General features: G+C 46.4%; 1 protein-coding gene across 1 annotated transcript; it reads right to left on the bottom strand.

The window, feature by feature from the left end:
- Nucleotides 1-269: 269 nt before the first annotated feature.
- LOC125548212 (glucan endo-1,3-beta-D-glucosidase-like) lies at nt 270-1,683 on the bottom strand. Its single transcript, XM_048711877.1, has 4 exons — nt 1,501-1,683; nt 1,006-1,034; nt 676-910; nt 270-589 (listed from the first exon to the last, which is right to left on the bottom strand). Exons 1-4 carry the CDS (start codon nt 1,574-1,576, stop codon nt 564-566), a joined length of 366 nt encoding a protein of 121 aa, XP_048567834.1. The 5' UTR covers nt 1,577-1,683; the 3' UTR covers nt 270-563.
- Nucleotides 1,684-21,430: the final 19,747 nt, after the last annotated feature.

Genomic DNA, 21,430 nt, shown 5'->3' with positions numbered 1-21,430 from the left:
CTTCCCCGTCATACGAATATAGGAGGATATCCACTATTCCCAGCAGCAGAAAATAGGAAAACTGTTTTTTAGAAGATCAAAGAGAAAAACTATGCTTTGGCCTGGACTCTGTACTTCTGTATGTACTTCCTCCGTTTCAAATTATTTACTCGTCATGGTTTTAGTTTAACAACCTGAAATTTGAACAAGTAATTTGAAACGGAAGGAGTAGGTAACTGAAATTAAATCTTACGACCCACGTTATCAGGAGCACGACACACATGCAGTCATAGGACAACAATAATAAATAAGTAACCGGACAAACATGGATTAACAAGTTCCCCACCGGAGAGATCGATCAGTGAATGGATGGACATCTGACATCTCCAACAATAACAGGCAAACACAGACTAGCAGTTAACCCACACCAACACACACTCTGCACCTCAACAAATTAATCATCATGCCGGAGCAGTTAGTTACTGTAGCTCACAACAACATGCAGCTCCTCGCGCGACCAATTAAACACAAGAAGAACCTACTGCGACCCATCTGCATCGCTCGACCTCGGCGAGGAAGAGAGATCAGTAGTAGGTGCACGAACCGTAACCTGCAAAACGACCGCTGTCTGTCAGAGCTGTAAAGAATAATGGTCGAGATCTCTGCAGGTAGGCAGGCAAGTGGCTGGCCACTCACTGGGGTCGGACTTGACGACGATGCCCGAGTCGGCGAAGTAGCAGTTCCAGGAGTGCCGGCCGTTGGCGGCGTAGTAGAGGTTCATGGCGACGGAGGTGTGCGACAGCAGGTTGTTGGGGTTGTAGCACGGCCCGCCCGGCTGGATCACAGCGCAGCTGACGTTGGAGCACGCGTAGTTGATGTTGGCCTGCAGGACCTTCTCGTCCGACGACGGCTTCGCCATGCACCACGTTTTCTGCAAGTTGCCACCACCCAAGTTAGTTGGATCAGCACATACACATGCATTGCTATGACGAGTAGAGAAGGAAGAGGGGGGCGATCTTAAGGTACCTGTGCCTCGGCCAGCCTCACGGTGCTTCCTGCTCAATCAACAACAGAGAAATGTCAGTTTCTTAGAAAAAATTTGTGAGTTGCTTCGGATCAAGTTCAACTGATGATTATTTTGGAACAAATGCGTATCTAAATCAAGAACACGCTGGTAGATCTTGGCAAGAAACAACAGCAAGATAGTAACTGGGTTCCGCCCTCTCATCTGAATTAGACGAGATAATTAACATGTACCACACTCCACTAATCATAACATCGACCACATTTTGGACCAAATCGACCAAAACATGGTGAAAAATGCGGCAGAAAAGTGCGATCCAGAGTTTCAGAAAGGAACAAAAACTGAAGAAAAAAGGTGGAACGAGTGGGCACAGTTTCCCTTTCTTTCTACAGGACAAAGCCATCGGAGCAACCCCACGGACCCTAGTACTGAACAAACAGTCAAACAGTGTTGCTGTGCTAGCAAGGTCGCCTAATCGGAGGAGGCAGAGAGGTCACCTGAGGTGAAGCAGAGGAGCACAAGCCCCAGAGAGAAGAGCAGGAGCGATGCGGATGGCTGAGACCCCCTGGCCATCTTGCTCTCCGGCACCAGCACCAGCACCAAGCAAGGAGGCCAAGACTGGAGGAGGAGAGGCCGAGAAGAGACAGGGAAGGGGCTGGGGTCTCTAGCTCTAGCTCTAGCAGTTTATGTGCTGGTTTATAAAAGATGGGGGAGGAAGGGAGCCGGAAAAGGTGGCTGCCGATTGATTGCCTTGTTGAGTGGAGTGGAGTAGATCCCACTGCAACTGCTGGGAAAAAAAAAGAGGGTCTGGGCATGGGCATGGTCATGTGACTCTGGTCCCTGGCTTCTTCCCGGGGCAAGCTGCCATGTGCGCCTGGCGTGTACCAGCTTGAACTGGCTGGGTCTCTGATCCGATCACAGAGTTTCGTTCCTCTGCACTGTGCGCTTTTGGTTTCGGTTCGGACCACACACATGCAGCATTGACCGGCTTCCACTTTGACGGTGGCCTGCTCTGCAGTCTGCTCTGTCCGTCAGTCTATCTGATGTGTGCAAGTCAAGTCAAAGGGTGATCCTGTTTGAAAGCACCGATGTTCAGAGTTCAAACTGGATTAAATTTTCAGATCATGGTCTTTGTTGCTCAGTCCTATGATTATGAAGCTCATTTGAATAAAATTAGCTGTATGAGACGAACGGGTTCAGTAACGGGCAGATAGATCCACAGATCAGCGCTGGTAGATCGCGGTAGTCTGTAAAATAGCACTGGAAGAAGATCCGGACAAATCATCTCAATAATGATGGACATCATCATGAGCCTATCAAAAGTCACTTGCCCTTAAACGTGGTAGACGGGCCTTTGCTTGCTTGTAAGGTTCAGGCCTTGCTTTATTGCTGATTCTTTCCTTCCTCTTTCTACTTCCTAATTGTCTGTGCTCCCTTCCCGTCCCGCATTTTGTTAATCTATCAATTCCTGTGTTCCAGTATTATTTCACTTTGTTACGTCCCTCTTGCTCGATCTACTCAATTCATGGCGATACAGGGGAATTCGGGGCTAGGGTTCTTGAGAGGAGAAGGGGATCGAGAGGGAGAGGTCACAGGAGGTGGGAGGATAGGGGAAAGAGAAGGGGAAGCGATCCACTCATTACCACCGTGCCCTAACACCTCGGGCTCACTCCTACTTATCGATCACCCACCAAGCTCCCAGGTGGCCGGGTCGAACAGCCTGTTGGGCTTCTTGGTCCTCTTGGGGCGGGCCTCCTGGTGGCCTGTAGTAGTAGGGGCCGTGACATCCCCCGGGTCTTCATAAACGGCTTGTCCCCAAGCCGCAGCACCTGGAAAACGGCTCCTGAGCTCGAAGAAGTCCTCCCAGGTTGCCAGTGCCTCCGGTTGCGAAGTCCACTTGATCAGCACTTGAGGAAGTTGCGCCTGTCCTTTGGTGACGACCCGGCGAGCGAGCACACGTTCAGGAAAACCCGGCGCTGCGTACGCCAACGGTGGTTCCGGAAGAGCAGTCACAACGTCGGTGCCCGGTGGCAGCGCTGCTTGCAGCAGGGACACGTGGAACACTGGGTGAACACGACTGCCTTCTGGAAGCTGGACGCGATACGCCACTGCTCCAATGCGCGCCGTCACCTGAAAGGGACCAAAGTACTTGAAGGATAGCTTATGGTTAGCCCGAGCCGCGACTGAGACCTGCACATAAGGCTGTAGCTTCACGTACACCCAGTCTCCCACTGCAAAGGCTCGCTCCGATCGATGCTTATCCGCCTGATCTTTCATCCGCTGCCTGGATCGTTCCAACTGCTGCTTTAACAAGGCTGAAACCGCTGCCCTTTCCTCATGCTAGGTTACCAAATCCACTGGGGCTGATGCGGACGCGTCCACGATCCCGAAATGGCGAGGAGGGTGCCCATACAGCATCTCAAACGGCGAAGCCTACAGCGCAGAGTGAGATGACGTATTGTACCAGAACTCGGCGAGGTGCAGCCACTGGAACCATCTATGTGGGCAGGAATGAGCAAAATAACGAAGATAGGTCTCCATGCACTGATTCACTCTCTCGGTGGTTCCATCAGTCTGGGGATGATACGCAGAAGACATCCGGAGCTCGGTCCCCGCTTGTTTGAACATTTCCTTCCACAAAAGACTGGTGAAAACTTTATCACGGTCTGAGACCAAAGCATGAGGCAGCCCGTGAAGCTTGTAGACATGAGTCATGAATGCGGTCGCGACTTGCAAGGCTGAGAAAGGATGAGCAAGCGGAATGAAGTGAGCATACCTGGTCAACTTGTCTACCACTACCAGGATGCATGAGTAACCCCGAGACACTGGCAATCCTTCCACGAAATCCAGAGTAACTGTATGCCATGCATGAGGTGGAATGGGCAGGGGTTCGAGCAGTCCGGGAGTACGGATCCGTTCACTTTTGGATTGCTTGCACACACTGCAGTTAGACACCAGGTTCACCACATCTTGCTTCATTCCAGGCCAAGCGAACAAGCGTCGCAATCTGTCATAGGTGGCATGAATGCCAGAGTGGCCCCCTGTGGCACTAGCATGAATGGCATGCAAGAGTTTCTCTTGCATGGCTGTATTGGCACCAATCCACACCCTGCCTTTGTAAAAAATCACCCCATCTCGAACAGAGTAGTCAGAGGCTGTGTCTCCCATCTCTTTGCAGCGAAGCAAGATCTCGTTAGCATTTCCATCAGTCTGGTAGCCCTGCACTACTTCATCCAGCCAAACAGGTAGAGCCACCGATATCGCCGAAACTTTTGCATCTCGTCGCGATAAGGCATCGGCCGCTTTGTTCTCAACCCCTTTCCTGTACACCACTTTGTACTGCATCCCCATGAGTTTTGTGTAAGCACGTCTCTGCCAGGGAGTCACTAGCCGTTGGTCGTTCAAATGAGATAATGCGCTTTGGTCTGTGCGGATGATGAACTCACTCCCTTGCAGATAGGCACGCCATCGATCAACTGCCATCAAGATTGCCATGTATTCTTTCTCGTAGGTGGACAAACCACGGTTCCTTGGTCCCAATGCTTTGCTGACAAAAGCCAGCGAGTGCCCATCTTGAATCAGTACAGCCCCCACCCCAAACTCAGAGGCATCAGTCTCAATTTCGAACGGTCTGTCAAACCGAGGAAGTGCCAACACAGGAGCTGAAATTAAAGATTTTTTTAGATGGTTGAACGCCTCCTCCGCCTCGGCCGACCACACAAAAATAGAGTGTTTCTTCAGCAGATTTGTCAAAGGACGACTGATGAGCCCAGAATTACGTACAAATCGCCTATAATAGCCTGCCAGACCAAGAAACCCTCGCACTTGCTTAACTCCAGTAGGTGTCGGCCAATATCTGACAGCTGCGATATTCTTCTCATCGGTGGCGACACCCTGCTCGCTGATGACGTGTCCCAAGTAGGTGAGTTGTTGCTGGGCGAATTTGCACTTGGACAGCTTTACCTTAAGTTGGTGTTTGTCCAACAGTTCAAAGACTTTTCAGAGAAGTTTGATGTGCTCTTCCAAAGTCTCATTATGGACCAGGATGTCGTCGATGAACACTAGAACTCCATGCCACAACAAAGGACCCAATACATAGTGCATGCCCCTTGAAAAGTTCCCGGACCACAGCACAGTCCATATGCCAACACTTTGAACTCATAGTGCCCCAGGTGGGTTTTGAATGCCGTTTTGTAAACATCCTCGGGTGCCATACGAATCTGGTGATACCCCGCCTTCAAGTCCAGGCAGGTAAACCATTTGGATCCCGCAAGCTCATCAAGAAGCTCCTCAATAATTGGCATGGGAAAACGATCCTTAACGGTGATGGCATTGAGCTGCCGGTAATCCACGCAAAATCGCGAGGACAGATCTTTCTTTTGAACCAGCAGGACTGGTGAAGCAAACGGACTGTAGCTGGGCTGAATGATGCCTTGATCCAGCATCTCTTGAACCTGCTTCTCTATTTCATCTTTCTGAAACGGACTGTACCGATAGGGCTTGATGTTCACTGGTTGAGCACCAGGTATGAGTGGTATTTTGTGATCAAAAGGCCTAGCAGGTGGTAGGCCTTTTGGAGCCTCGAACAAGGACTGGAATTCGTCGATGAGTTTTGCTATTGGGGGTGGTATCTCCATCTCAGGCTGCTGTTTCTGCTTGTTATCCACAGCTTGGAGATGCACCAGTTGATGCACATCATTACAGCTCATCATGAAGTGCAGTTGATCCGTAGTCACAGGATAGCACTCTTTGGTGTGAGGTTGTATGCCACTCAACGTGATCTTCTTCCCATGGTGGTTGAAAGCCATTCTCTTGTCTCCCCAGTGCACGTCCATAGGACTGTGTTGCTCTAACCAGTCCGTTCCAATGATCATGTCATAGCACCCCAATGGCAGAACCTTGAGGTCAGAAGTAAACTTGTGCCCTTGCACTGACCACCCACATTGCGTGATAGCATGGTCGCTGAGAAGCTGACCTCCGTATGCTATTTTCACCTTCAGAACATTGGAGATCTTGTGCACTCCTTTCAAACGGCCAGCCAGATCAGAACTAACAAAATTGTGCGAACTGCCCGAGTTGACAAGCATCAACACCTGCTGATTCTGAATCTTGCCTTGCAACCGCAGAGTCTGAGGTGGGACTGAGCCTTGCACTGCTGCCCTGGATATGGTGTGACATTCACTTGCAGTATCTGAGTGTTCCTCACCTGTCGAGCCACTGGACAAACCCAACACATCAAACATTTCCTGCACAACATGGAGTTGCACTGCTGCTGCACACTTGTGCTCTCGACTCCACCTCTCTCCACACATGTAACAGAGGCCTCTGGCTCGACGATAGGCACGCAGGGTTGTTAGTCGATCTTCCACAGAACTGCCCCCCTTTAGCCCATCAGCGGCTGCTCCCCGATGTTCATCTGTCGGCACGGCGACCGCAGGAGGTGGCCGTCCCGGAGGTGCTGGCAACGGCATGGCCCCTTTGAGATGGGAGCGGCTGCTCATGCCGTTTCCCGCGGTGCTCTCCAAGCGTCTTGGCTCCCGTCGTTTGGAAATCTCCAGCGCCTCTTCCTGTAAATAAGCCAACGAAACAGCAGTATCGAGGTCTTTTGGATTATGAACCAAAACAACAACGCGAATCTCGTCGCGCAAACCATCCACAAATCGTGAGGGAAAAAGGGTAGGATCCCAAGTAGTGCTGTGGGCTAACAAGGAATGCATTATCTCAGTGAATTTAGTGGTGTAATCGGTCACGGAATCAGTTTGTTTCAAGTGAAACAATTGACGCAGCAGCACCGTGAACTCATTCCTCTCAAACTGCTCACAGATAGTGGTGCAAAAGTGTTCCCACTCCATGTGACGCAAATCGAAATCGCTGTTTTCGAGCCACACCATAGCGGCCCCAGTGAAATGAATCGCGGCGGTGTCCACCCAAAGCACCGGATCTAAGCGGAAAACCCGGAAGTACGACTCGCAATTTCGTTTCCAACTACGAGGTCGTTCCCCCCAGAATTGAGGGAAATCCATCTTAGGCCTCGGAATGACAGAGCTGTGGTGATGATAAGGGCTCCGAGATCGTGGAGGCAGAGGATTGCCAGATCTGGACATGCCCCTCAAAGGCGACCGCCCAGGTGCTCAGGAGCGATGATCGACCGAAAATTGACCCGCCGTGGAAAGAAAATTCGGAGATGGTGCCATACCCATGACCGGAGGCGGGACCAGAGTGGTGACCACTCCAGAGCCGACCCCCCGGTGAGCTTGGTCGACGCGGTGGCCTTCTGGCCCTTGGAGGCTGCTGCCGGCTTGGTTTTGTGGCGCGCCTCCGAGTCGATGGAAGATGGGAGGCAGATCCCCCGGTTTGAGCCCGAGCATAGGGTTCCGCGCGATGACGTCCAGCTCCTTGCGCACCCTGCCCAACTCCTGCTGCACATCGGAGAGTGATTTCCCCAACGTGGGCTTCCAGGCGGCCAGGTCAGCCACCACCGGCTGGATCTCCGAGATGAGGGTGGTCGTCGCCGCCACCGCCTTCTGGATGGCCTCATTCTGATCCTGGATGGCCTTGAGCGCCGCCGCCATCTCCTCCATTCTCTGCTCCATCTCACCCGCCTGTCACTGCTGGCGCGTGGTGAACGTCGGCTTCTTCAAGTAATCCGGTAGCTCTGATACCATATGTTACGTCCCTCTTGCTCGATCTACCCAATTCATGGCGATACAGGGGAATTCGGGGCTAGGGTTCTTGAGAGGAGAAGGGGATCGAGAGGGAGAGGTTACAGGAGGTGGGAGGATAGGGGAAAGAGAAGGGGAAGCGATCCACTCATTACCATCGTGCCCTAACACCTCGGGCTCACTCCTACTTATCGATCACCCACCAAGCTCCCAGGTGGCCGGGTCGAACAACCTGTTGGGCTTCTTGGTCCTCTTGGGCCGGGCCTCCTGGTGGCCTGTAGTAGTAGGGGCCGTGACACACTTGCATAAGAGCTTTGGGAGCTTTGGGAGATTTGGTACAGATAAAGTAGGATAGTACTACAAACTTTAGTGATCCCTACTAAAACATGACATTATTAGAAGCAACACCAGATCCCATACGCCACAGACACTGAGTTCGGTGCTATCTTCCCCTGTACCAAAGAGAAAAAATAGAGAAAAAGGAGAAAGAAAATCCATTGTTAGGTGCTCGAGACAACAACCCATGTAAAGAGCTCAAAGCTCATCCAGTGATTGAAACAGTGATAGCAAGGATGCATCTGAAAGATGCATATTCTTCAGCCACATCAATGACAATATGTTTTCTTATTTACTTGGAATGCTCCGACTAGGCACCACGTCATTCCGGTGCTACTCAAGTATATTTTTTCGCGAATACATGAAAGTATTGCGTATAATTTCATTGATAGGAGAAAAAAGATAGTAGTGGTTTCATGCAAATTCTCACAAGCACGAACGTGGAATTTGGCGTGAGTGGGAATAACAAGAACAAAAAGAAGGGGATACGTGGCGGAGTGTGGCGTTTCTGCTCCCGAGCTCATCTGCACCCTCCTTGACCAAAAAAATCAAAACAAATACTAAAAAATTTAAAAATTTCCAATTTTTTGTGTGGTAGATAAGTTTATGCGTGAGGTGCGCTCTAAGTTTCAACTCATTTGGACATCTGAGTAATTCTCAGCAAAAAAGACAAATTCAGGGTCGGTAAAAAAGTTTATTGTTCACACACTGTTCTGACCCGATTTGTTTTTCTTTGGTGAGAGCTGCTCAGATATCCAAATAAGTTAAAGCTTGGAGCGAACCTCAAGCACAATATTTAATATCACACAAAATTGTATTTTTTGAATTTTTTAGTATTTGTTTTGAATTTTTTTCTGGCCGGATGCAGATGAGCCTGGACACCGAATTAGGTTTTCAATACGTGGCCCCGTCAAACTAATCCTAAGTTACATTGATGAGAATGCCCTAGCCCCTTGGCTCCATCATGAGCCCATGCTCGAGCGTCTTCTTTGATGTTGTTTGTGAGTAGCAAGATGGATGGCCTATCTCCATTGACACACATTCATTGTGGTGTTTTCAAATACTCGCAGTTAAGATGATGACGATGGTCAGGCCTTGTCGAAGAGCAGTTTGTGCATCTCAGACGAACATGGAGAACAGTCACGGAACTCGCACCCCTAGCCTCAAAGGCTGGTCGTGGCACGACACCAAGCGAGTACTTCATGCCATACCTGATGAGAAAAAAGAGCAGCCGATGAGAAAAGTGTTGCATCGTCCCGGGCCCCCAGTCGCAAAGCAAGCAGAGCGGAGCGTGAGCTAGGCCACGCCGAGCCAGTCGGTCGAGAGTCTAGCAACGGCCCTGGTATGCTAACCATAAGAAGATTTTGACTTGAAGTAGTGCCCAAGATTTCCAAGTCAACCTCCGGGATGGCTCAATGGTCAAACATGGGAAGGGCCTGGATAGCATGACTTGGCGGAGTACATGCCAGATGTCATCCATTGCCAGGAGATGCGATCAGGCACGAGAGAAAGAGGGGGGTGATGTCATGCAGCTGGCTCCTGAGGATGATGTATTGTGATGGAAATATGCCCTAGAGGCAATAATAAAATGTTTATTATTATATATCCTAAATCATGATAAGGGCTTCTTTGATTCAAAGGATTCTCAAAGGAATGTTGAAGGATTCTAATCCTTAGGATTTTTTCCTATGTGGGTTGTTTGATTCGTAGGATTGTAAACCGTAGGAATTTTTCCATAGGATTCATTTGCACTAGATTTCATAGGAAATTTTCCATCCACTCAAACCTCTTTGAAAGAATCCTACATTTTTCTTATGCACAATCAAACACTCATACAATCATGTAGGATTGAAGATGACATGCCATCCCAATCCCACGTTTTCCCTATTCCTGCATTTGGGAAATCCTACAAATCAAAGAGTCCCTAAAAGTTTATTATTCATGCTAGAATTGTATTGACCGAAAACTTAAATACATGTGTGGATACATAAACAAATACCGTGTCCCTAGTAAGCCTCTACTAGACTAGCTCGTTGATCAAAGATGGTTAAGGTTTCCTAACCATAGACATGTGTTTTCATTTGATAATGGGAGCACATCATTAGGAGAATTATGTGATGGAAAAGACCCATCCGTTAGCTTAGCATTTTGATCGTTTAGTTTATTGCTATTGTTTTCTTCATGTCAAATACATATTCCTCTGACTATGAGATTATGCAACTCCTGGATACCGGAGAAATACCTTGTGTGCTATCAAATGTCACAACGTAACTGGGTGATCATAAAGATGCTCTACAGGTATCTCCGAAGGTGTTTGTTGACTTGGCATAGATCGAGATTAGGATTTGTCACTTCGAGTATCGGGGAGGTATCTCTGGGCCCTCTCGGTAATACACACCATAAGAAGCCTTCCAAGCAAAGTGACCAATGAGTTAGTTGCAGCATGATGTATTACGGAACGAGTAAAGGGAATTGCTGGTAACGAGATTGAACTATGTATGAAGATACCGATGATTAAATCTCGGGCAAGTAACATACTCATGGACAAAGGGAATTACGTATGTTGTCATAATGGTTTGACCAATAAAGATCTTCATAGAATATGTAGGAGCCAATATGGGCATCCAGGTTCCGCTGTTGTTTATTGACTGGAGAGGTGTCTCGATCATGTCTACATAGTTCTCGAACCCTTAGGGTCCGCACGCTTAATGCTCATTGACAATATAGTGTGATATGAGTTATATATCTTGGTGCCGAATGTTGTTCGGAGTCCCGGATGAGATCACGTACATAACGAGGAGTCTCAAAATGGTCGAGAGGTAAAGATTGATATATAGGACGAGGGTATTCGAACACCAGAATAGTTTCATAGTGCACCGGGTACTCATCGGGTCACCAGAAGGGGTTCCCGACACCACCGGCAAGTGTATGGGCCATATGGGCCAAAGGGGGGGGGCAGACCAGCCCACAAGGGGGCTGGTGCACCCCTTCCCTTGGCCGGTCGGCCCTAGGGGAAGGAAAGGGTACCAGTAGTGTAGGATCGGAAGTATGTCTAGAGGGGGAGGGGCGATTAGACTACTTGACCAAATAAAATCTAGCCTTTTCCCAATTTTAAGTCTTGGCAGATTTTAGCAACTTAGCACAAGTCAAGAAATCAACCTGCACATGCAAGTCTAAGAGTATAGCAGCGGAATGTAAAACATTTGCATATGAAGGTAAATGGAGGAGTTTGGAGAGAGCAAACGCAATGTAGACACATAGATTTTTGGTGTGGTTCCGATAGGTGGTGCTATCGTACATCCACGTTGATGGAGACTTCAACCCACCAAGGGTAACGGTTGCGTGAGTCCACAGAGGGCTCCACCCACGACGGGTCCATGAAGAAGCAACCTTGTCTATCCCACTATGGCCATCGTCCACGAAGGACTTGCCTCACTTGGGTATATCTTCACGAAGTAGGCGATCTCCTTGCCCTTACAAACTCCTTGGTTCAACTCCACAATCTTGTCGGAGGCTCCCAAGTGACACCTAACCAATCTAGGAGATACCACTCTCCAGAAGGTAATAGATGGTGTGTTGATGATGAACTCCTTGCTCTTGTGCTTCAAATGATAGTCTCCCCAACACTCAACTCTTTCTCAAAGATTTGGATTTGGTGGAAAGATGATTTGAGTTGAAAGCAACTTGGGGAAGGCTAGAGATCAAGATTCTTATGGTTGGATTGGAATATCTTGGTCTCAATACATGAGTAGGTGGTTCTCTCTCAGAAAATGAATGGTAGAAGTGTAGGCACGTTCTGATGGCTCTCTCCACGAATGAAGAGTGGGTGGAGGGGTCTAAATAGCCTCCACACAAAATCTAACCGTTACACACAATTTACCAAACTCGGTGGGAAACTCGGTTAGACCGATTTAGTTCAAAATGTGAACGTTAGGCTTTTCAGTGGGACCGACATGTCAACTCGGTGAGACTGATTTCATTAGCGATAGGGCATAATGTAATCTCGGTGAGACCGATCACATAAAATCGGTAGGACCGATTTATGTAATAGGCAAATAGAGAGTTGGTCAGGCAAACTCGGTGGGACCGAATCGTTTATTTCGGTGAGACCGAAACATTACGAAAGGGAAACAGAGAGTTTGCATTGTGAACTCGGTGGGACCGATCGCGCATCTTGGTTGGACCGAAACGTTACGAAGGGAAACAGAGAGTTTGCAATCCCATCTCGGTGAGACCGAGATCCCTATCGGTGAGACCGAAGTAACTAGGGTTTTTGGCAGTGGCTATGTCAAGTGAACTCGGTGGCGCCGGATAGATAATTTCGGTGTGGCCGAGTTTGACTTTTGGTTTGGGACATATGTGGATATGAGAAAGTGGTTGAGGGCTTTTGGAGCATATCACTAAGCATTTTGAGCAAGCAAGCCATTAAGCAACACCTCATCCCCTTTTAATAGTATTGGCTTTTCCTATGGACTCAATGTGATCTTGGATCACTAAAATGAAAATGTAGAGTCTTGAGCTTGAGCCAATTTGTGTTCTTAGAATTTTGAGGGGTCCATATTTCTAATCCATGCCATGTCAATCATTGAACTTTCTGAAACGATCATCTTGAAATAGCATTAGTTCAATGAGCTATATGTTGTTAAGAATTACCAAAACCACCTAGGGATAGTTGCACTTTCAATCTTCCCCTTTTTGGTAATTGATGAGAACATATAGATCAAAGTTTCGACAAATGACAATAAGATTGCAATACATCGTTGCTTTGAGAAGTATGTGATAAGCAAGAGCTCCCCCTAAATTTGTGCATTATTTGAAATTTGCTTTTGAATGCAAATGCACAATCGATTAGGATCATGGGTTACTCTTCCATGTCACATACATCTTGGTGGAGCGCTCAAAATGATATAAGGTAAAAACATGCACTCATCACCAAGCAAAGTGAATGATCATATATGAGATATAAGAGATAATATCATCCAAGCAAACATTAAAGTAGGATAGGATCAAACACATGATCATACAAGTATCTCAAACACAATCATAAAGAGTATTAAACGAGCACACACAAAAGTATCGAGCAAATAGCAAGAGAGACAAAGAAGCAAAACACTCTCTCTCGAAGCCTATGATCTATACATTTCTCCCCCTTTGGCAACAAGTTACCAAAAAGTTTGAAAATGCATAGTGCTATGCGTCTCTCTAGGCTTGGTCTTCGGGAGGTGGTGTAGAGAGGACTCTAAGGACGAAAGCATCCGTAGATGTTGTTGGAGATGGTGGAGTGGCAACTGGAGGTGGCACTGAAGCTGTTGCTGCTGGTGCTGAAGTAGTTGCTCTAGTGTCAGCCATGCGCACTATAGCAGATCTCTGACCTCTAGGCACTCTCTAAAAGACATCTGTGGTAGCATGCCCTTTCCTCTCGTCTGCTTCCTCCTGGAGCTGCTTAGCAGCTGTCTGCATCTCAGTCACTTTCAGATCAAGATCATAGAATTTGGTCTCAATGATCCTCTCCAAGCTCTCCCGATTCTTGTTCAGGGTGGCCAAGCCCTTCTCAATCCTCAATCTTGCTTGAATCAGATAAGCAAGCTAATCTTGTTTTGACTTTAAGAACACTTGAGATGCCTCCTAAACACTTGGCATCTTTGCAGCCTTCTCATCCTTTGTCTTCTCTCTCTTTTCTTGTGCTTGCACAGATGTAGGATCATCCTCATTCATCACAACAGTGTTGTCCTCAAATTCTGATCTCAAAGGTAAATGCTCCTTGTCCAACAAATAAGTGCCTGTGCCCATCTTGGAGTTGATGAGCACCTGAATATGTGGAGCATACCACAAGATCTCTTCTGATCTGCAGCCGTCCTTTTGATTGTTTCAACAATCAGGCTCATGGCCTTGAATTTCTGAGGCATATCAAATATCTGTAGCAAGTTGATTGAATGGCCTCTGGTCATCTTGTGATCTCCAGACTTAGGCAACAATGTGTGCCTCAAGATTGTGTTGATAGTAGCTAGACCAGACAACAAGTAATGTACAGACCCAAGTAATGTACAGACCCAAGATTGTGTTGATAGTTGCATAATTATTTGACTACTCATTGAGCTTCACTTATATTTTTCGGAGTAGTTTGTTGTTGCTCTAGAGCTTCACTTATATCTTTTTAGAGCATGGCGGTGGTTTTATTTTATAGAAATAGATGAACTCTCATGCTTCACTTATATTATTTTGAGAGTCTTAAACAACATGGAAACTTGCTTTTAGGAATAATATAAAAACTTTCATAGAAGTGCATTAAATACTATGAGAAGTTTGATACTTGATAATTGTTTTGAGATATGGAGATGGTGATATTAGAGTCATGCTAGTTGAGTAGTTGTGAATTTGAGAAATACTTGTGTTGAAGTTTGTGATTGCCGTAGCATGCACGTATGGTGAACCGTTATGTGATGAATTCGGAGCATGATTTATTTATTGATTGTCTTCCTTATGAGTGGCGGTCGGGGACGAGCGATGGTCTTTTCCTACCAATCTATCCCCCTAGGAGCATGCGCGTAGTACTTTGTTTCGATAACTAATAGATTTTTGCAATAAGTATGTGAGTTATTTATGACTAATGTTGAGTCCATGGATTATACGCACTCTCAACCTTCCACCAGCTAGCCTCTCTAGTACCGCGCAACTTTCGCCGGTACCATAAACCCACCATATATCTTCCTCAAAACAGCCACCATACCTACCTATTATGACATTTCCATAGCCATTCCGAGATATATTGCCATGCAACTTTCCACCATTCCGTTATTATGACACGCTTCATCATTGTCATATTGCTTTGCATGATCATGTAGTTGACATCGTATTTGTGGCAAAGCCACCGTTCATTATTTTCATACATGTCACTCTTGATTCATTGCACATCCCGGTACACCGCCGGAGGCATTCACATAGAGTCATATTTTGTTCTAAGTATCGAGTTGTAATTCTTGAGTTGTAAGTAAATAAAAGTGTGATGGTCATCATTATTAGAGCATTGTCCCAGTGAGGAAAGGATGATGGAGACTATGATTCCCCCACAAGTCGGGATGAGACTTCGGACGAAAAAATATAAAAAAAGAGAAAAAAGTGGCCATAAAAAAAGAGAAGGCCCAAAAAAGAGGGAAAAAACGATGAGAGAAAATGAGAGAAGGGGCAATGCTACTATCCTTTTACCACACTTGTGCTTCAAAGTAGCACCATGATCTTCATGATAAAGAGTCTCCTATGTTGTCACTTCCATATACTAGTGGGAATCTTTCATATAGAACTTGGCTTGTATATTCCAATGATGGGCTTCCTCAAAATGCCCTAGGTCTTCGTGAGCAAGCGAGTTGGATGCACACCCACTTAGTTTCTTTTTGAGATTTCATACACTTATAGCTCTAGTGCATCCGTTGCATGGCAATCCCTACTCACTCACATTGATATCTATTGATGGGAATCTCCATAGCCCATTGATACGCCTAGTTGATGTGAGACTATCTTCTCCTTTTTGTCTTCTCCACAACCACCATTCTATTCCACCTATAGTGCTATGTCCATGGCTCACGCTCATGTATTGCGTGAAGATTGAAAAAGTTTGAGAACATCAAAAGTATGAAACAATTGCTTGGCTTGTCATCAGGGTTGTGCATGATAATATTTTGTGTGGTGAAGATAGAGCATAGCCAGACTATATGATTTTGTAGGGATAACTTTCTTTGTCCATGTTATTTTGAGAAGACATGATTGCTTAGTTAGTATACTTGAAGTATTATTATTTTTATGTCAATATTAAACTTTTGTCTTGAATCTTATGGATCTGAATATTCTTGCCACAATAAAGAGAACTGCATGGATAAATATGTTAGGTAGCATTCCACATCAAAAATTCTGTTTTTATCATTTACCTACTCGAGGATGAGCAGGAATTAAGATTGGGGATGCTTGATACATCTTCAACGTATCTATAATTTTTGATTGTTCCATTCTATTATATTACCCGTTTTGGATGTTTATGGGCTTTATTATACACTTTTATATTATTTTTGGGACTAACCTATTAACCGGAGGCCCAGCCCAAATTGTTGTTTTCTTGCCTATTTCAGTGTTTCAAAGAAAACGAATATCAAACGGAGTCCAAATGGAATGAAACCTTCGGGAGAGTTATTTTTGGAACGGAAGCAATCCACGAGACTTGGAGTATACGTCAGGGAAGCTTTGAGGTGGCCACGAGGCAGGGAGGCGCGCCTGCCCCCTAGGTGCCCCCTACCTCATGGGCCCCTCATGGCTCCCCTGACCGACTTCTTTCGCCTATATATATCAATATACCCTAAAAACATCAAGGATTAGAATAGATCGGGAGTTCCGCCGCTAGAAGCCTCCGTAGCCACCGAAAACCAATCTAGACCCGTTTCGGCACCCTACCGGAGGGGGGAATCCCTCTCCGGTGGCCATCTTCATCATCCGGGCGCTCTCCATGACGAGGAGGGAGTAGTTCACCCTCGGGGCTGAGGATATGTACCAGTAGCTATGTGTTTGATCTCTCTCTCTCTCTCTCTCGTGTTCTTGAGTCGGCACGATCTAGATGTATCGCGAGCTTTGCTATTATATTTTGATCTAATGATGTTTCTCCCCCTCTACTCTCTTGTGATGAATTTAGTTTTCCCTTTGAAGTTGTCTTATCGGATCGAGTCTTTAAGGATTTGAGAACACTTGATGTATGGCTTGCATGTGCTTATCTGTGGTGACAATGGGTTATCACGTGATCCACTTGATGTATGTTTTGGTGATCAACTTGCGAGTTCCCTCGTGAACTTATGCATAGGGGTTGGCACATGTTTTCGTCTTGACTCTCCGGTAGAAACTTTGGGGCACTCTTTGAAGTTCTTTGTGTTGGTTGAATAGATGAATCTGAGATTGTGTGATGCAAATCGTATAATCATACCCACAGATACTTGAGGTGACATTGGAGTATCTAGGTGACATTAGGGTTTTGGTTGATCTGTGTCTTAAGGTGTTATTCTAGTACGAACTCTATGATAGATTGAACGGAAAGAATAGCTTCGTGTTATTTTCCTACGGACTCTTGAATAGATCGATCAAAAAGGATAACTTTGAGGTGGTTTCGTACCCTACAATAATCTCTTCGTTTGTTCTCCGCTATTAGTGATTTTGGAGTGACTCTTTGTTGCATGTTGAGGGATAGTTATATGATCCAATTATGTTATTATTGTTGAGAGAACTTGCACTAGTGAAAGTATGAACCCTAGGCCTTGTTTCAACGCATTGCAATACCGTTTGTGCTCACTTTTATCATTAGTTACCTTGCTGTTTTTATATTTTCAGATTACAAAAACCATTATCTACTATCCATATTGCACTTGTATCACCATCTCTTCACCGAACTAGTGCACCTATATAATTTACCATTGTATTGGGTGTGTTGGGGACACAAGAGACTCTTTGTTATTTGGTTGCAGGGTTGCTTGAGAGAGACCATCTTCATCCTACGCCTCCCACGCATTGATAAACCTTAGGTCATCCACTTGAGGGAAATTTGCTACTGTCCTACAAACCTCTGCACTTGGAGGCCCAACAACGTCTACAAGTGAAAGTGCGTTATATCAACTAGAGGGGGGGGGGTGAATAGGCGATTTTTATGAAAGTCTTCAAAACGTGGAAGTTATGAAGACAAACGATAGAAATAAACCTATTACCATGCAGCGGAAGGTAGACTACACTAGGCAAGCCATAGTCAAGTGTTCAATGAAGTGAAAGCACAATGACTTAATAGCAGCAATGTAGTAAGGATCAGGTAGGAAGATATTATGAAGCCATACAGAGCATGCAGTCACTCAGTGAAGACAAAAGATAGTGCAAACATACAATGACTTCACAAGGAGCAACAGTAAGTAAAGGGAAGGGAAGATGAAACCAGTGACTCGTTGAAGACAATGATTTGTTGGACCAGTTCCAGTTGCTGTGACAACTGTACGTCTGGTTGGGGCGGCTAGGTATTTAAACCTTAGGACACACAGTCCCGGACACCCAGTCCTGAACACGCAGCTCAGGACACCCAGTCCTCACCGTATTCCCCTTGAGCTAAGGTCACACAGACCTCGCCCAATCACTCTGGTAAGTCTTCAAGGTAGACTCCCAAACCTTCACAGACTTCGTTCACTGGCAATCCACAATGTCTCTTGGATGCTCAGAACGCGACGCCTAACTGGCTGGAGGATGCACAGTCCTCAAGTGTAATAAGTCTTCAGATCTGACAGACAAGAAGACTTAAGTGATGCCCAATTCTCTCTGGCTCTGGGTGGTTAGGGCTTTATCCTCGCAAGGAACTCTCTCTCAAAGGCTTCGAGGTGGGTTGCTCTCAAACGACAAAAGCCGTACTCTCAATCTGAGCAGCCAACCGTTTATGGTTTTGGGGGGTGGGCTATTTATAGCCACTTGGCAACCCGACCTGATTTGTCTGAAATGACCCTGGGTCACTAAGGAACTGACACGTGTTCCAACGGTCAGATTTCAAACTCACACGTCAACTTTACTTGGGCTACAAGCAAAGCTGACTTGTCCGACTCTGGACAAGATTCGCTCTCATAGTCTTCACTCGAAGACATAGGTTTTTGGTTAGGCATCACTTCAGTCAGTCTGACTGGTTCTCTTGGACCCCACTTAACAGTACGGTGGTTCCTATGACTCAACACAAAAGAAAAAGAACTACGAAAGATCTAAGTCTTCGAGCTCCAGAGGCTTCATGTGGTGTCTTCTCTTGTCATAGTCTTCAATGTGAATATCTTCATATACCACCTTTGACTTCAATGTCTTCATACATTTTTAGGGGTCATCTCTGGTAGGAAAACCGAATCAATGAGGGACTTCTACCTGTGTCATCCTGCAATTCTCACAAACACATTAGTCCCTCAACTAGGTTTGTCGTCAATACTCCAAAACCAACTAGGGGTGGCACTAGATGCACTTACAATCTCCCCCTTTTTGGTGATTGATGACAAACTAGTTGAAGTTTTCAACGGGGAATATAATCTGTGAAATTGTAAAGGATAAGGAATTGTCTTCATAAGTTGCAAGGGCTCCCCTGAAGATGTGCATATAGGTAATTTGCTTTCGGAATGCAAATGCACATGGAAGGTTGTACTTGTGGAGATCCACTTCAACTTATGATGACAATTCACTATGCATGTGAAAGTATATGAAGATAATGACATGCATAATGGAAAATGGACGTCTGCAGAATGATCTAAGTGCGGAATTTATCGTCGCACATGCGGAATTTATCATCACAAAACAAAGTGGCAGATAAGTAGCAGACGACCATCGAGTTTAAGTGTTACAACTCAAAGAACCAAATGTAGCAAAACGAGAGTTGTAAGCACGAAGCAAAATATAAAGCACCCACCCATATGGACCCGCTTGAAGACTATCAACCTCATATGCTTCTCTCCCTTTTGTCAGTAAGGACCAAAAAGGTTTGAAGACATAGAGCATCTACTCATTCCCATATGGAGTAGGTGAAGTAGCAGGGTTGTTGGTGGTGTTTGGCGGTGCTAAAGAGCTTGGAGCAGAGTTGACGCGTGCTGAAGGAGGTGGTGGTGAAGTAGCATCATCTTCATCCTCGATAACTCTGGCAGTCACTATTGCAGCAGATGAAGAGAACTCAGAGTCTTCAAGGGGTTGAGTTCCTAGCAGCACAGCTCTTCGAGGAGGTGTGGAGTCAAACTTGAATCGCTCTGTGAAGCCATCCTCTTGGAGATCATCTTCAGAACACATCATCGTTAGCCCTTTCCATTTACGGCGACAGGTTTCATGGGCAACGAAAGCATTCTTGGTGGCAAGATTGCGAATGCGATTAACTTCCACCAAGAGGCTTTTCATCTGACGCTTCAGCCAGTCATGATGCCTATCCTGTTTCTGATGAAGAGCCACAATAAGCTCTCGGTCGTTGAGAACACGAGTGCGCTTCTTGGGTCTTGGAGCAGTTGTACTATCAGTGGCTTCAGTAGACGCAGGGTGTGGTGCACGTGTAGTGCCAGCCAAAGGATACACCTGAGTGACTGCTTCAACTCCTTCAATGTTCTGTGAGAAACTCTGATGCTCTGCATTCTGAAGACTTAGAGGTTCCTTTGCAGGCTCAGGATAGATGGCTTCAGTAGAGATATCCACATCAGGCAGAAAAATCCTATGATTGCGAGCAGATGGCTGATATGAGATATCAGAGTGAAGTTTAATTAGCCGCATTACCCATGGGGCGTAGAACTTCAAGCCAAACAGATCAGAGCCCGATGCAGCAAGTTGGCGGATGAATAAGTCCTGTGCATTGAAGCATTTTCCATGAAGAATATAGAAGACCAAAGTCTTCATTGCACCCTCAAGCTTGGCATTTGGAGAGTGCCCTTTGATGGGCCAGAGAGTTCGCCTAATGATGTGATAGATGGTTCGTGGCAGATACTCAAGGTCTTCAACAAAGAACTCTGTTGGATAAGCAGCATCTTGGGGCAATGGCTTCATCATGCTGAGCATCTGACTCATATCAGGTTCCGGCCTCTTAAAGATGCTCTCAATAGCTTCACTATGCAGCTGACAGCTATGCTTGTAGAGATCGCCAGGAGTGGGCAAACCAGTGAGCTCAATGATGTCAAATGCATTGGCTTCGTGATGAACATTTCCGGTCATCCACTCCAGGACCCAAGTCTTCGGATCTCTGCTGTACCCGCGGATGTGAAGTGTGGCATAGAATTGGAGCAACAGCTCTTCATTCCAATGCTCTTGGTCAGTAACGAACGGCAGCTGTCCAACTTCCTTGAAGCAATCCAAAGCTTCTTCTAGACAAGGCAGACCAGCTATGGCTTCAATGTCAAGGCGCTTGTGTGGGAAGATGCGACCTTGGTTGTAAAGAATGCATGAGTAATAGCTTCGCTGAGGATAGCTCCAGAACCGATCAGATGATATCCTTTCCCTTGAGTAGGGGTTCCTGGAGCTATCGAAGAATGTGTTGTCTGCCCTGAAGCCATTGATATTGAAGGAGCCAGGTGCTGATGCAGGACCTGGGAACCTTGGCAATCTTGGGATTGGCTTCTGTACCTGAGGCCTGTGCTCAACATGATAGTCGAACTGTGGACCGGCAGCAGACTCAGGAACAGAAGTGACGGGATCAGTGGCTTCACTGTCTTCTTTCTCCGTTGGGGAGGGCTCCACATTAGCTTCATTGGTGGTTGTGGCAGCCACAAGATTTTCAAGCACGTTCTCCTTGAGAACTGCTTCTTGGTGGGACAGTGGAGTGGCAACTTGTGGGACTTCATCTTCCGCGGCTGATGCAGCCGGATTGTCTTCAGCAGAGACTTGAGGCCTTGGACCTTTGCGAAGCCTGCGCAACGCGGGCGACGCCTATGGAGTT

Source organism: Triticum urartu, chromosome 3 (genome assembly GCF_003073215.2).
Source record: "Triticum urartu cultivar G1812 chromosome 3, Tu2.1, whole genome shotgun sequence".
Taxonomy (NCBI): Eukaryota; Viridiplantae; Streptophyta; class Magnoliopsida; order Poales; family Poaceae; genus Triticum; species Triticum urartu.
Note: the sequence above shows the minus strand (reverse complement) of the source record. Positions and strands in the feature narration are given on the sequence as shown.